The sequence below is a fragment of the Lycium ferocissimum genome, chromosome 11 (assembly GCF_029784015.1).
Source record: "Lycium ferocissimum isolate CSIRO_LF1 chromosome 11, AGI_CSIRO_Lferr_CH_V1, whole genome shotgun sequence".
Lineage (NCBI taxonomy): Eukaryota > Viridiplantae > Streptophyta > Magnoliopsida > Solanales > Solanaceae > Lycium > Lycium ferocissimum.
The window spans coordinates 65,685,187-65,702,990 of NC_081352.1; the positions used below are offsets into that span (position 1 = coordinate 65,685,187).

At 34.3% G+C, this 17,804-nt stretch overlaps 1 protein-coding gene across 2 annotated transcripts; it reads left to right on the plus strand.

Moving 5' to 3' along the window:
* The first annotated feature begins 12,349 nt into the window (after positions 1-12,349).
* On the plus strand, positions 12,350-17,207 carry LOC132037945 (uncharacterized). Of its 2 annotated transcripts, XR_009410139.1 has the most exons (3): positions 12,350-13,980; positions 15,009-15,513; positions 16,634-17,207. XR_009410139.1 is itself a non-coding variant. In XM_059428611.1 (2 exons), the coding sequence occupies exon 1, from the start codon at positions 12,747-12,749 to the stop codon at positions 13,305-13,307; it is 561 nt and encodes a 186-aa protein (XP_059284594.1). In that variant the 5' UTR covers positions 12,366-12,746; the 3' UTR covers positions 13,308-13,319; positions 16,634-17,207. The 2 variants fall into 2 exon arrangements, 1 of the variants encoding a protein (XP_059284594.1); XM_059428611.1 differs by lacking the exon at positions 15,009-15,513 and having other exon boundaries at positions 12,366-13,319.
* Positions 17,208-17,804: the final 597 nt, after the last annotated feature.

Consider the following 17,804-nt stretch of genomic DNA (forward strand, 5'->3'; position numbering starts at 1 on the left):
TGATTGAGGCCAACCTTTGGATTGTTATAAATGAAGTCAGTTTCTCTGTACTAGAGTTCTCCACAATGTTTTATGACATGTAATAATTTCTAGTTGGTATTTCGAATGTTAAAACAAGATCAACGCAATTATACTTCGTAGCCTGTGTCCAATTGATGTGAAATGTTGAAAGATAGAATATTAGACAAAAGGAAAATGGATTAGATCTCTATGCATAATTTTTCAATATTTAATCAAAAAGCTTATTAGACCTACAAAAGGAAAATGGATTAGATCTCTATGCATAATTTTTCAATATTTAATCAAAAAGCGTATTAGACCTTGCACTACAAAAAAATCGGAACGATTACGGCGGTTTTTTATAGGTATAATGGCTGTTTCAAATCACCATAACCAGCTAAAATGGCGGTTTTCAACACCGCCACAATCCCTGCCGCTATTAATACTATTACGGCGGTTTTGGGAAAACCACCATATTGTGGATATGCCAATTACCACCATGGACTTCCACCTCTCTAACTTTTCTACATTTAGTAATTAATTGGTTGTGAATAGATTCCATCCGATGATGAAATGGAGTGACATGCTTTGACGTGTAAGTTAATTCTAACAGCCCTAGGATTATTACACAGATCAAGAACACAATAACGAAAGCAAGATTAAGACGCGACGCATACCTGTTTAGTCATCTTGTTTATCAATGCGGAAGCGCGTTCCAGATGTATGGAACGATTGACTAGGTCTTCCTCTCATTGCTCCTCCTACAACTGGCAGTCAAATGGGGCGGTTGCCTTTTTGGGTTGAGGAAACGAGAGGGGACCTAGCCATATATTTATAGGTGTCAAGCCTTGACCTAATGGGTCCTCCCATAACAGGTTTTATTAGGTCTTCAACAAGGCCTACACTACTGCCAGTCCTCACCAATACAAGAGGTGATTCAGGCCCAACAAGGAATCCAATATTTGAATCGCCAAGTCATGTTCACTAACTATATTTATTTAGCCTGTTTTATAAACCGCAATAATTAAGTTAATGTTAGTCCACATTTAGTTAAAATTTCAACATTCTCCCACTTGGACAATCATTAACTTAATCTTGAAATTTTTTAAAGCTTAAAGGAAATGTTATTTTATAAAACGACTCTCGGGCTAAATGAACAGTGGCCACAAACACATACTGGTAGAACATCACTTCAAACATGGTCCAGTCAAACAAGACTATCAATGCCGAAATGTAGCAGTACATGCATCAATCAATGACATATGACAAATCCACAATCACAAACATTGAAGCTTTGCCAACTTAAACCCAATAGAGTGGTAGTGTAGCAAGAAATAACCAACATGGAGTCCATATCAAGGTTATTTCATTGTCGGTTCTCAACGATTTTTCATAACATGCACGCTTCAAATCAATATGCGCACCACAGAAAAATCATATCACTACAATTTTCCGTAACAACATGTGGGCAACAGATCAACATGTGCGCCACTAGAAAATAATGATTTTCTAAGCCCAACATGTCCAGCGGGTCATAATGTGCAACAACTAAGAAAATTCACAAGGCATAAAATATACCGTGTATGTCTCTATAAAGATCCAATAAAGACAACAACATGATCTTATCAACATGAGACATACCCACACATAAGACAACAAGTCTCAAGATTTTATAAGCATCACAGTCTGTCAATGCAGATCTATTCACATAAATATGTATAATATAAATGGTGCTCATCATATACCAATAAGAAAATCGAAGATACCCATTATTAAATAGGTTGAACAAATCATTTGATGAAAGTAATGGAATTTCTGACATGGGTCCAAATACTTCATCAAATAAATTGAATCATAAACACGATGTTTCACTAACTCTCCGTAAATTCTCAAATATCTGATTGATTGTGCCATGTCACATAGGATAATTAGGCCATGTAATTGCATTCAATTAAGTGTTATCATATACTCAATGGTAAGCGATGTAAATATTAGTATATGCCCTTTAAATAAAACTTTATCAACGATTGTCAACTTATCCTTTAATGAACACAAAACTTATCAATAACATTAAAGAAGTCTTCATAAATAGGCATATAAAAATGTGTCTCCATTATGAATAAAAAATGATAATTTTTGCGAATAAACATCAACGAGATTATCAATTCAAATCAAAGAGACAACAAGAAATGATATGACCAATATATATCAATACTCTCGATAGCATTAATTTTAATATACGTTCACACACTTAATTAAATTCCCAAAAGGAAAAAGATGTTCTACGACGATTTAATAATCTAAGCACATTCTCACCATCTCTGAAAATGAATCTACGTATTAGTAAATACTAATTTCTAATAGATTTCAACTACAAAAATATAAATATAATGTCATGCTTTATAAATATTAAGTTACAACATTATAACCTAAATAATGGAGTAACTGGCACAAAATTCACTCCCACCGATGAACAAATTTATTTTTAGTTTAAGCACGACTGTTGTACTTTTGAAGTACTGCAAAAGTAATTTCAAGACCAATATCACATAGATACACAAATAGCATATATAGGATCTTATTTTATACAAACACATCTACCAATTCAATTAATTGACTCATGTAAAAAGGTCATTCAATCATCAACAATATACTAGAACTCACTATTTTACAAGCCACAAAAATGCTTGCTTCATTTCTTTATTTCAATAAGTCATTAACTTTATTTTCAAAGTCAATGAGATTCTCCAAAGTAAATGAAAAATTGATGCTAACCAAATAATGGAGTTCATATACGCTTTCACCCCAATTTAAAGAAGAAGAAGAAGAAGAAGAAGAAGAGGAGGAGGAAAGAAGAAGAAGAAGAAGAGTAAGAAGAGGAAGAGGAAGAAGAGGAAGAGGACGACGACGAGGAGGAGGAGGAGGAGGAGGAAGAGGAAGAGGAGGAGGAGGAGGAGGAGGAGGAGGAAGAAGAAGAAGAAGAAGAAGAAGAAGAAGAGGAGGAGGAGGATATTCGACCACATATAACATTACAATAATGTGTATACAAATAATGGAACTCATATACGCTTTCACCCCAATTTTTTTAAAAAAAATAACGTGTATACATTGACATCTATGCTCAGAGTTCATCAAACTTCAACATGATTGAGAGCTTTATAAAAGCACAAATAAAGTCGCAACAAAACAAATCAACTATTGATTTAAGCATCACAGAAGTTTTAATATCAAAATTATCTATTCTTCATTGTCAAAATTCATACAAAGCGTTCAATCATTTTATGCCCTATAATACAGGAGATATACATATTCTTTCGATTTGACAACCTCTCTATTTCTCATTTATAAGGATTAATCACATTTAACTAGTCCCTTAAATGCTATAAAAAGTACTTACATATAAGCAACAATTTTGCAGAAGAGGAAGGTAGTCAAATAGTTATGTTTAATTTGGCCTTTTTCAATATGGTCAAAAATCAAGGAATATGAGATTTAATCATCTTTAACAATTTAAGAGAAGACCAAAGATATCACATAAGTTCAACAAATATTATCTCAACGAGAAATAGTAAAACAAATATATATATATATATATATATATATATATATATATATATATATATATATGTATTCCCCCTACAATATAAATCTTTCGACACAAGTAGATTTTCAAAGGGTTGTCTAACATTGCATGGTTGACATCACTAAATTTCTAGGCTGACTCAAGACTAAGTTCCATCTCTGAATTCCTATGTGAGACAAGGTAATTAGGCCAACACAACAAAATGATATGATTTAGAAAGTCTGAGAGTATAACTCAATTATTCTCCTCGAAAAATGAATGTGAGCCTTAATAATATTACCCCCTTTGGGCGAGTAATAAAAAAAAAATCCTAGTAATAGAAAATCTATCCCCTTGGGCAGACAGATTTTCTAAGCTAAAATATTTTCTTTTAAGGCCTCAAAATAACTTTGGGCAAAATTATGATGAATGCGATATAATAAAATTATGGGGAACTAATGTGAGCCTTCACAATGTAACCCCCTTTGGGCAGTAACGAGAAAATATTCCAAGATTAGAAAACTCATTCCCTTTGGGCAGGTGAATTTAATAAACTAAGATATTCACTTTTCAAGCTGCACACTCCGTATAAAATTAAATTGTATGAAGTAATTCAATAAAATCCCACATAATGAAACGAATAAGCCTTGCGAATCAAAGCGAACATGCCACTTTGGTGCACACTATCCACATTAATTCACAAAACTAATTCAGTCCTGGGGAAATTATAAAAATTGTGCCCAGACATATGAAACAATGTCTATGCTAATAAATTTATGACATGAGATATGCATCTCTAGGATCAAATAATTTATCGCATTCCTCTTGTACTTCACCCCAAATTGTATTTGCTCAATCCTTAATAACACTTTAATAAAACATTTCACAATCAACTTATCTTGTTAACAAGATTATAGTATCACGAGAATAGATATAGGATAAAGCCACATAAAATGACTAATACAATTTATTAATAATATAACTCTCTGACATGCTCACAATATCAAGGAATGATGTCATAATGTATTAATATATTCAAATATAACTAGCCTCTTCAATATTAGAATTTTGAAATCCCATTTCTTTTAAACAGTAGATTATAGGCACATAAACTCGAGTAGATTACAGGCACATAAATCGAGATTAACTCACAATTCTAAAAAATAGATTTTAGGATATGTAACAAATATTTTCAAAAAAGGAATTGGGAAGCTAGAGCTAATCCATGCGTACCATATTATGGAGAACGTCCAACCAAGACAATTGGCCACGTAAAGTATAACTGCAAAGTTAGCTTTCAAGACAAACAAGTATCTCCAGAAATTTTGAATCAATTAAATCGATCTAATTATAACAAAGTCATGTGCAAAGGAATATGACATTCTTATGAATTACAGGTGAGGTAGCAATAACACATCACTACTCATCAACGCGGCCAGGATCGAGTTCAAAAGACCACTATTAAAGATCTAATTTAATTTCTCAAATATATATAAATTTTGTACTTTTTGGCAAGGTGAGTACCTTTCCTCCCGATAAACTTCTAGTTTGTAACAAATTAAGGAAAATAGATTTTTCCACACACTAAAATTTTTAAATGTGTAAGTAACCAAAGGTCACAAGTACAAAGGTATCTTGATAGATAGTCGCAAAAATATTGTCATAGGATTCTTAAATAATATCACGATCACACTTAGAATTCTCAAACTATTTCTTTCAATGAATATCCCCTTTCATTATTTAAATCCAGTTCCCAAAATAAGTCATCCATAAATAAAATGATTGATTTTAATGTTTTCACATGCTAGGAACGAAAACTGTACTCGAAACAATTGAATACTTCATATCTAGTAAATATTACTTAACGTATGAAAATAACATTTGCTTTAAGGGAATTAAACTTTAATTACTCGGTTTCAAATATAAATATTGAGTTAGATCACGGTACACCTCTAAGTTCATAGGCAGATCATACTTCATAATATATTCACCTTCTACACAAAATTTGGTTCGAAATCACATGCACCCCTAAGGCCATATGCTGATTGTTAAATTCTTATTTTGGTGGTAGAGAAATTTTAATAAGAGATTTTCAAAGTTAGAATTAATTTCATCAAAATTTAATTCTAACAAATATAGACAATATTGATTACAATACTTGGCTAGTCACCACCACTAAAATCAGTGAGCACATACTACAACCAAGTAATCATTACAAATTACTAGCATCTCTTATTGCAACAAATCAGGTGCGCTGTTGTGAACTCAGTCGATGCATCTGTTAATATGGATAACAAGGAGGATGCGATGAGTGATTTCCACATAGGCAAGCTGCGTCGGAGTTCGAGAATTGTAATTCCACCTAAAAAGTTGGACAGTTACTTTTGGGGAGGAAAGTCACGTGAACAAAGCCAAAGTTAGTTACTGGATGTGTTTAAAAGTGTTAAGAATGTGGGTAGGAAAGGATAAGGAAGTTATTTCTGATTTGAATATTCTCATCTCTTTCTTTATCTCCTCAACCCCTTCTAGACTTCTAATTTCATTGTATTTCTCTTTGTTGTTCCCTATGTCTATTGTAATTGTATTCAGTAAACATATATATATATATATATATATATATATTATAGCAGTGCTTGTGTTGGAAATTTAAGTTGTTACATTGGTGCTTTCATCTAGAGGTCTCTAATGGAAGAGGACCCAAAACTCAAGTCCGTTGAAGACTCCATATGGGTGGTGAAAGAGTCATTCTCTAGTGACATCTCTGAGATTCGATCTATGTTGAAAGAGGTGGTAGGACACGTAATGGCTCTAGGTTCTCAGAATGTTGCTCCTGCAGTGGCAACACCTCGACCACGGCAAACTGCTGAAGTTTGTGGAGGCCAGGCATCAACACATCCTACTTTGCGACACAAACCGGCTCCGGTTGAATTAGGACGATTCCATGGAGTAAACTCTGAAGCATGGGTTTTCCAAGCAGAACGTTACTTTGAACTTTATGGAATCATGGAGGATCATAAATTAACGCTTGCATCGTTCTACTTGGATGGCGATGCCTTGGAATGGTATCGGTGGCTTTTCCGCAATAAACAGTTAGTTAATTGGGAGCATTTCGCCGAGAAACTGCTGGTACGATTTCAGAAATGGGATCTTGAAGTGCCAGGGGTCGACTTGCTAAATTTCGGCAGACCACTACGGTGGCTAAATGCCAAAGCCTCTTCAAAGCAGTGTCTAATGAGACGATGTAATTTCCAGATCAGGTATTAACCCATTTTTTTACTTCTGGTCTGAGGCCTGATATTAAAACTGCTGTTTTAATGCGTGAGCCCACAAAATCAGCCGAAGCCATACGTTTAGCCCATTTATATGAGCAAAAGATACAACTTGAGCATGGCTCCATTAAACCCGCTTTCAGTAAAACACCACCACTTCTGCTGACTCCAACTCATTCATACGGAACCTCAAAGCCCTCAACTTCGAATCATATGGTTCCAGCGGCCCAAACCACACCAAATCGTCCCCCCATCAAACGCCTTACCCCAACAGAGATACAAAGTCGCTGAGAACGTGGCCTCTGCTATTCTTGCAATGAAAAATATTCTCCAGGTCATAAGTGTAAGTCGCTTCCCCAACTTCTACTGTTATCTGAAGAATCAGAGACAGATGTAACTTTACCAGGTGAATTCTTATCGGACGATGTCTTAGCAGAGGAATTACAGTGCTTAGAGTTTCAAGAACACTCAGCTATTTCATATAATGCTCTATCTGGAGGAAGTTCTGCCACTACTCTCCGATTTACTGGTCATGTTAATGGGTCACCAGTAGAGGTGCTCGTGGACAACGCTAGTACACATAATTTTGTTCAAGCGAGGATGGCTAAGTTTCTTCAGTTGGTAACTGAACCAACACCAAGTTTTTTCGTGGTGGTTAGGGGTGTCTGAAAAGTAAACCGACAAACCGCACCAAACCGATAAATCGAGTCAAATCGAGAAAAAATCGTTGTGGTTTGGTTTGACTTGGTTTGGTGTTGAAAAAAAAAGACCATAATTGGTTTGGTTTTAACTAAAAAAAAGTCAAACCGAACCAAACCAACCCGACATTCATACGTATTCAATTTTTATAATATTTTATGCATAAAAATATTTATTTGTAATGTAATTTATAAATATTTCTTAAATTTTTTCGTAGTTTTTTAATCTATTATCATATTATTCAAGCTTGAACTTAGAATTTGGATGTCAATAAGTTTTATATCCTATGGATGTTAGGAACTCAAATAAAGTCAAATCAAAACCAACTCAACACTAATGCTAACAAAAGAAATTCAATTTACCACTAGAATGACAATAATGTTGGATATCTATTCTTTAGTTTTGCATAATTGATTTAGAGAGAAAATACATAACTTAAGTTTTTTTCTTTGTCATGTAATTAATACTTATTAGCCGTACTTATTTTAGCATGACTTAATATTTTTAGATTATGGTCATTTTTTTTATGGCTTGTTAATTAGCAATATTTATTTTAACCGATTTTATTAGCTTTTGTTGAATATTTTAATACAATGTCATCACTCTTCTCACATTTTGTGTGTTTTCTTAAGAAACACCTTAATTATATAGTTGTATCTTACTAGGACTAAAGAAATATTTGAAGTAAAGTTATATGTTTTATATCAAGACTATAGCGGAAAACCCTAAAAAACCCGAGAAAACCGAATAACCTTTAGAAAACCAAGTTAAAACCCTAATTATATTGGTTTGGTTTGGTGTGTAAATTTAAAAACCCGACGCAATTGGTTTGGTTCGGTGTTTAAAAAATCCGAACCAACCCAATCCATGTACACCCCTAGTGGTGGTGGGAAGTGGACAACGACTACGTTGTGAGGGCGTTGCTAGAAAAATTCCAATAACCATCCAGGGCAGCGATATAGTGGAAGATTTATATATTTTGTCCCTTCATAGTGCTGATATAGTACTCGGGGTTTCGTGGCTCGCAACTTTGGGACCTGTCCTCACTGATTATGCAAAGAGGATATTTGAATTCACTCTAAATGGTACTAAGGTCTCGTGGCAAGGTGATGCACCTACTGATGTGCAACCAGTGCAATTGCATAGCCTGAGAAGGATGGCTGCTACTGATGCAATTTCTTCTTATTCCATCTAATTTGGAGCATTCATGTACTACTTCCTCTGAGTTAGCAGCAGTGCTCAAAGCATATGAAGATGTGTTCCAGAAACCTTTGGGTTTGCCTCCTTCGCAAAATCAAGACCACGCAATCCATCTACTCCCAGAGGCAAAACCAGTTAATGTGAAGCCGTATCGATACCCTTAGTGTGTGGTGAGGAAGTTTTAACCAATAATCATAATCTGAGAGAATAATGGAGTAACTGGCACAAAATTCACTCCCACCGATGAACAAATTTATTTTTAGTTTAAGCACGACTGTTGTACTTTTGAAGTACTGCAAAAGTAATTTCAAGACCAATATCACATAGATACACAAATAGCATATATAGGATCTTATTTTATACAAACACATCTACCAATTCAATTAATTGACTCATGTAAAAAGGTCATTCAATCATCAACAATATACTAGAACTCACTATTTTACAAGCCACAAAAATGCTTGCTTCATTTCTTTATTTCAATAAGTCATTAACTTTATTTTCAAAGTCAATGAGATTCTCCAAAGTAAATGAAAAATTGATGCTAACCAAATAATGGAGTTCATATACGCTTTCACCCCAATTTAAAGAAGAAGAAGAAGAAGAAGAAGAAGAGGAGGAGGAGGAAGAAGAAGAAGAAGAAGAGTAAGAAGAGGAAGAGGAAGAAGAGGAAGAGGACGACGACGAGGAGGAGGAGGAGGAGGAGGAAGAGGAAGAGGAGGAGGAGGAGGAGGAGGAGGAGGAAGAAGAAGAAGAAGAAGAAGAAGAAGAAGAAGAAGAGGAAGAAGAAGAAGAACAGGAGGAGGAGGAGATTCGACCACACATAACATTACAATAACGTGTATACAAATAATGGAACTCATACACGCTTTCACCCCAATTTTTTTTAAAAAAATAACGTGTCTACATTGACATCTATGCTCACAGTTCATCAAACTTCAACATGATTGAGAGCTTTATAAAAGCACAAATAAAGTCGCAACAAAACAAATCAACTATTGATTTAAGCATCACAGAAGTTTTAATATCAAAATTATCTATTCTTCATTGTCAAAATTCATACAAAGCGTTCAATCATTTTATGCCCTATAATACAGGAGATATACATATTCTTTCGATTTGACAACCTCTCTATTTCTCATTTATAAGGATTAATCACATTTAACTAGTCCCTTAAATGCTATAAAAAGTACTTACATATAAGCAACAATTTTGCAGAAGAGGAAGGTAGTCAAATAGTTATGTTTAATTTGGCCTTTTTCAATATGGTCAAAAATCAAGGAATATGAGATTTAATCATCTTTAACAATTTAAGAGAAGACCAAAGATATCACATAAGTTCAACAAATATTATCTCAACGAGAAATAGTAAAACATATATATATATATATATATATATATATTTCCCCCTAAATATAAATCTTTCGACACAAGTAGATTTTCAAAGGGTTGTCTAACATTGCATGGTTGACATCACTAAATTTCTAGGCTGACTCAAGACTAAGTTCCATCTCTGAATTCCTATGTGAGACAAGGTAATTAGGCCAACACAACAAAATGATATGATTTAGAAAGTCTGAGAGTATAACTCAATTATTCTCCTCGAAAAATGAATGTGAGCCTTAATAATATTACCCCCTTTGGGCGAGTAATAAAAAAAAAAATCCTAGTAATAGAAAATCTATCCCCTTGGGCAGACAGATTTTCTAAGCTAAAATATTTTCTTTTAAGGCCTCAAAATAACTTTGGGCAAAATTATGATGAATGCGATATAATAAAATTATGGGGAACTAATGTGAGCCTTCACAATGTAACCCCCTTTGGGCAGGTAACGAGAAAATATTCCAGTATTAGAAAACTCATTCCCTTTGGGCAGGTGAATTTAATAAACTAAGATATTCACTTTTCAAGCTGCACACTCCGTATAAAATTAAATTGTATGAAGTAATTCAATAAAATCCCACATAATGAAACGAATAAGCCTTGCGAATCAAAGCGAACATGCCACTTTGGTGCACACTATCCACATTAATTCACAAAACTAATTCGATCTGGGAAATTATAAAAATTGTGCCCAGACATATGAAACAGCGTCTATGCTAATAAATTTACGACATGAGATATGCATCTCTAGGATCAAATAATTTATCGCATTCCTCTTGTACTTCACCCCAAATTGTATTTGCTCAATCCTTAATAACACTTTAATAAAACATTTCACAATCAACTTATCTTGTTAACAAGATTATAGTATCACGAGAATAGATATAGGATAAAGCCACATAAAATGACTAATACAATTTATTAATAATATAACTCTCTGACATGCTCACAATATCAAGGAATGATGTCATAATGTATTAATATATTCAAATATAACTAGCCTCTTCAATATTAGAATTTTGAAATCCCATTTCTTTTAAACAGTAGATTATAGGCACATAACTCGAGTAGATTACAGGCACATAAATCGAGATTAACTCACAATTCTAAAAAATAGATTTTAGGATATGTAACAAATATTTTCAAAAAGGAATTGGGAAGCTAGAGCTAATCCATGCGTACCATATTATGGAGAACGTCCAACCAAGACAATTGGCCACGTAAAGTATAACTGCAAAGTTAGCTTTCAAGACAAACAAGTATCTCCAGAAATTTTGAATCAATTAAATCGATCTAATTATAACAAAGTCATGTGCAAAGGAATATGACATTCTTATGAATTACAGGTGAGGTAGCAATAACACATCACTACTCATCAACGCGGCCAGGATCGAGTTCAAAAGACCACTATTAAAGATCTAATTTAATTTCTCAAATATATATAAATTTTGTACTTTTTGGCAAGGTGAGTACCTTTCCTCCCGATAAACTTCTAGTTTGTAACAAATTAAGGAAAATAGATTTTTCCACACACTAAAATTTTTAAATGTGTAAGTAACCAAAGGTCACAAGTACAAAGGTATCTTGATAGATAGTCGCAAAATATTGTCATAGGATTCTTAAATAATATCACGATCACACTTAGAATTCTCAAACTATTTCTTTCAATGAATATCCCCTTTCATTATTTAAATCCAGTTCCCAAAATAAGTCATCCATAAATAAAATGATTGATTTTAATGTTTTCACATGCTAGGAACGAAAACTGTACTCGAAACAATTGAATACTTCATATCTAGTAAATATTACTTAACGTATGAAAATAACATTTGCTTTAAGGGAATTAAACTTTAATTACTCGGTTTCAAATATAAATATTGAGTTAGATCACGGTACACCTCTAAGTTCATAGGCAGATCATACTTCATAATATATTCACCTTCTACACAAAATTTGGTTCGAAATCACATGCACCCCTAAGGCCATATGCTGATTGTTAAATTCTTATTTTGGTGGTAGAGAAATTTTAATAAGAGATTTTCAAAGTTAGAATTAATTTCATCAAAATTTAATTCTAACAAATATAGACAATATTGATTACAATACTTGGCTAGTCACCACCACTAAAATCAGTGAGCACATACTACAACCAAGTAATCATTACAAATTACTAGCATCTCTTATTGCAACAAATCATGTGCGCTGTTGTGAACTCAGTTGATGCATCTGTTAATATGGATAACAAGGAGGATGTGATGAGTGATTTCCACATAGGCAAGCTGCGTCGGAGTTCGAGAATTGTAATTCCACCTAAAAAGTTGGACAGTTACTTTTGGGGAGGAAAGTCACGTGAACAAAGCCAAAGTTAGTTACTGGATGTGTTTAAAAGTGTTAAGAATGTGGGTAGGAAAGGATAAGGAAGTTATTTCTGATCTGAATATTCTCATCTCTTTCTTTATCTCCTCAACCCCTTCTAGACTTCTAATTTCATTGTATTTCTCTTTGTTGTTCCCTGTGTCTATTATAATTGTATTCAGTAAATATATATATATATATATATATATATATATTATAGCAGTGCTTGTGTTGGAAATTTAAGTTGTTACATTGGTGCTTTCATCCAGAGGTCTCTAATGGAAGAGGACCCAAAACTCAAGTCCCTTGAAGACTCCATATGGGTGGTGAAAGAGTCATTCTCTAGTGACATCTCTGAGATTCGATCTATGTTGAAAGAGGTGGTAGGACACGTAATGGCTCTAGGTTCTCAGAATGTTGCTCCTGCAGTGGCAACACCTCGACCACGGCAAACTGCTGAAGTTTGTGGAGGCCAGGCATCAACACATCCTACTTTGCGACACAAACCGGCTCCGGTTGAATTAGGACGATTCCATGGAGTAAACTCTGAAGCATGGGTTTTCCAAGCAGAACGTTACTTTGAACTTTATGGAATCATGGAGGATCATAAATTAACGCTTGCATCGTTCTACTTGGATGGCGATGCCTTGGAATGGTATCGGTGGCTTTTCCGCAATAAACAGTTAGTTAATTGGGAGCATTTCGCCGAGAAACTGCTGGTACGATTTCAGAAATGGGATCTTGAAGTGCCAGGGGGTCGACTTGCTAAATTTCGGCAGACCACTACGGTGGCTAAATGCCAAAGCCTCTTCAAAGCAGTGTCTAATGAGACGATGTAATTTCCAGATCAGGTATTAACCCATTTTTTTACTTCTGGTCTGAGGCCTGATATTAAAACTGCTGTTTTAATCCGTGAGCCCACAAAATTAACCGAAGCCATACGTTTAGCCCATTTATATGAGCAAAAGATCCAACTTGAGCGTGGCTCCATTAAACCCGCTTTCAGTAAAACACCACCACTTCTGCCGACTCCAAGTCATTCATACGGAACCTCAAAGCCCTCAACTTTGAATCAGATGGTTACAGCCGCCCAAACCACACCAAATCGTCCCCCCATCAAACGCCTTACCCCAGCAGAGATACAAAGTCGTCGAGAACGTGGCCTCTGCTATTCTTGCAATGAAAAATATTCTCCAGGTCATAAGTGTAAGTCGCTTCCCCAACTTCTACTGTTATCTGAAGAATCAGAGACAGATGTAACTTTACCAGGTGAATTCTTATCGGATGATGTCTTAGCAGAGGAATTACAGTGCTTATAGTTTCAAGAACACTCAGCTATTTCATATAATGCTCTATCTGGAGGAAGTTCTGCCACTACTCTCCGATTTACTGGTCATGTTAATGGGTCACCAGTAGAGGTGCTCGTGGACAACGCTAGTACACATAATTTTGTTCAAGCGAGGATGGCTAAGTTTCTTCAGTTGGTAACTGAACCAACACCAAGTTTTTTTCGTGGTGGTTAGGGGTGTAGAAAAATTCCAATAACCATCCGACAAACCGCACCAAACCCTTCATAAATCGAGTCAAATCGAGAAAAAAATCATCTAAATGGTGGTTTGGTTTGACTTGGTTTGCAGTGTTGAAAAAAAATGCAATTTCTTCTTACCATAATTGGTTTGGTTTTAACTAAAAAAAAGTCAAAACCGAACCAAACCAAATCCATCTATTATTCAATGTGACGTATTCAATTTTTATAATATTTTATGCATAAAAATATTTATTTGTAATGTAATTTATAAATATTTCTTAAATTTTTTGGAACAAGTTTTTTAATCTATTATCATATTATTCAAAATTGGAGAAAATGAACTTGAACTTAGAATTTGGATGTCAATAAGTTTTATATCCTTAAGGTGGATGTTAGGAACTCAAATAAACCGTCCAAATCAAAAATTAACTCAACACTAATGCTAACAAAAGAAATTCAATTTACCACTAGGAATGACAATAATGTTGGATATCTATTCTTTAGTTTTGCATAATTGATTTAGAGAGTGAAAATACATAACTTAAGTTTTTTTTCTTTGTCATGTAATTAATACTTATTAAGGTATGAATACTTATTTTAGGAATGACTTAATATTTTTTTAGATTATGGTCATTTTTTTTATGGCTTGTTAATTAGCAATATTTATTTTAACCGATTTTATTGATTTTTAGTTGAATATTTTAATACAATGTCATCACTCTTCTCACATTTTGTGTGTTTTCTTAAGAAACACCTTAATTATATAGTTGTATCTTACTAGGACTAAAGAAATATTTGAAGTAAAAGTTATATGTTTTATATCAAGACTATAATGCTATATGTAAAAACCCGAAAAACCCGAGAAAACCGAATAACCCGAGAAAACCCAAAGGTTGAAAAACCCTAATTATATTGGTTTGGTTTGGTGTGTAAATTTAAAAATTCCTTACAAACTTGGTTTGGTTCGGTGTTTAAAAAATCCGAACCAACCTTAATCCATGTACACCCCTAGTGGTGGTGGGAAGTGGACAACGACTACGTTGTGAGGGCGTTGCTAGAAAAATTCCAATAACCATCCAGGGCAGCGATATAGTGGAAGATTTATATATTTTGTCCCTTCATAGTGCTGATATAGTACTCGGGGTTTCGTGGCTCACAACTTTGGGACCTGTCCTTACTGATTATGCAAAGAGGATATTCGAATTCACTCTAAATGGTACTAATATATCACACCGAGCCTCTCGTGGCAAGGTGATGCACCTACTGATGTGCAACCAGTGCAATTGCATAGCCTGAGAAGGATGGCTGCTCTGCTACTGATGCAATTTCTTCTTATTCCATCTAATTTGGAGCATTCATGTACTACTTCCTCTGAGTTAGCAGCAGTGCTCAAAGCATATGAAGATGTGTTCCAGAAACCTTTGGTTTGCCTCCTTCAAAATCAAGACCACGCAATCCATCTACTCCCAGAGGCAAAACCAGTTAATGTGAAGCCGTATCGATACCCTTAGTGTGTGGTGAGGAAGTTTTAACCAATAATCATAATCTGAGAGAATATAGAACTTGGCTTGGTAGTGATTTGAGGGAAAAAATTTAAGACACTCTTTAAGTAGGGAAAGGATCGTGGGCTTTTTGTTTATTCCTTTTAGCCTAAATAGACCGATCATTAATTGTTATCATCCCTAGTCAACCTCTTTATGCCTAATGATAAATTCCTATTCTTTTGATAGCCAAATATTTACCCTTAGCCTTTTGTTTATATATATCTTGATCTTATAGGTTCACCTTGTCCTCTTTTTGGCCCTTTACTTGAGCTTTATTGTAAGAAATAAGTGTGAGAGAATTTAATTGTGAAAAAAGAAGAAAAGGTTCCTTGTTTGTGCTACGAATTGAAAAGGTGAAAATTTAGAAAGAATGGTGTTGAAGGAATTTTTTTTTTTTTTTTTTTTAAAAGAGAATGTAAAGAAAAAGAAAAAAGAAACAAAAGAAGGGAGATATAAATGGTGGTTTGGTTGATTTTGTTGAAAGAAAATAAATATGAAGTAGTGTTGTTTTACTAAAGACTCAATTAGTGTTGTGCCATGAGGGGATTGCGTCACTTTTATCCATATAAGCCTACCTATCCCTTAGCCTACGTTACAAACAAATACAAAGCCCTACAAGATCCCAACTTGAGAAGTACTACATTAGTGGAGAGTCACTCGATTGCCAGGCCTATGGCATTCTTGAAGAGTATGATGTACTTCTTTGTGAGTGTGAGCGCACTTGAATAAAGATTTTCTGAGATGTTTGTTCATGATTTTATTGTGTGACACAAAGATGTCTTCTTTTTGGTGAGACATGTCAATGATTGCTATTTTGATTTAACTTTGATTTCCAACAGGTTAGAGATACCAATGATAAGTGTTGTACGCATTCATGAGTTTGATTTGAGTTGATTCTTGTCTCTAATGTCTTGTGCGTCGTAGTTTGGTGAAGTTAATGCTTTAAATTTGCTCGGGATGAGCAAAACTTAAGTGTGGGGTTATTTGATGGTTAGGTATTCCTCGAGTTTTATGAGCTTATTTGACGTGATTTTTATGTGAAGTTAGAGATTTTATGTGTGGATATTGCTAAATTGTGTCGTTTTATGTGTAGTTGAGGATGAACCAAAATGGAGAGCAAAATGGATGAAAATAGGATGAAACAAATGAGAAACTACACACGAAGCGGTGCGCGACCGCGCACGTGGGAGTGTCATCATACAAGTCATCGCACAGGAGAGGCAGTTTGTGAAATTGCTGGTCATAATGCTATGCCAAGTGCTATCCAGCTGCGCCATCGCACAGCGAGCCGACAAGGAATTTAATTCGAGGCTAATTTCGATATTTTACGGAAAAATCCCTGGGACTATATAATGTTTTAGCTCATCCTAACTAGGTTATCTAGGGACCTTTTTATATAGGAGGCATGGGAGGAGCGTAGAAGAGGATTTGACGGCTGAATTAATTATTTCCTTCACGATTCGATTCAATACGAAAGTTTGGATCAATCGTCGGTTGTAATGTTTTCTACTTCTATTTCTTCTATGTTCTTTTGTTCTATTATGGAGTAGTTTCTTATAGGGTTTTGACATGACATGATGTATTGATTGGCATTTTTAGATTCGATTCTTGTTTTATTGCTTGAATTCGTTAATGGAGTTTTGAATTGAATTGGAGAGTTATTTACTATTTATTTAATTGAAAGAGGAATAATTTAGTGAATATCTTTGCATTATTTTGTTTGGCTTTGATTGGTGATTATTCTAAGTAATCAAAAGAGCTTCTTGAACTATTGATTGAGCCAAGAGAGGAAAATATTCGAGAGACGTTTTCCTTTAGACTAAACCCCTTAATGTTTTCTTGCATATATTCACAGGGCTTTTCATTAGTCTTGAATTCATGGATAGTAGTTTTACTTGATTGTTGAGATATTCTTGAATGCTTTAATCGGAAGAGAAAGTCTTTATGAATTATCTCGATATAAATCTAATTTTTCTCATGATTGAATGATTTTATAGAGTAATCGAAAGAGACTCTTGAATAATTTATCTTGGGTTATAAGCTGACTATATTTGTGAGAAGTCGTCTGAAGATCTATTTCTATCCATAGTTTTTGAACATTCTCAGGGCTTACATTAGTTTAATTTGTGAAATCTGTATAAATAATCGGAAGATGTTTATTAGATTCTTGCGTACTAAACTAATTACTTATTGAATTTGAGAGACTCAATAAAATTGGAGAATGATAAAACGAATCGGGTCTAATTGCTAAAATATAGCATCTG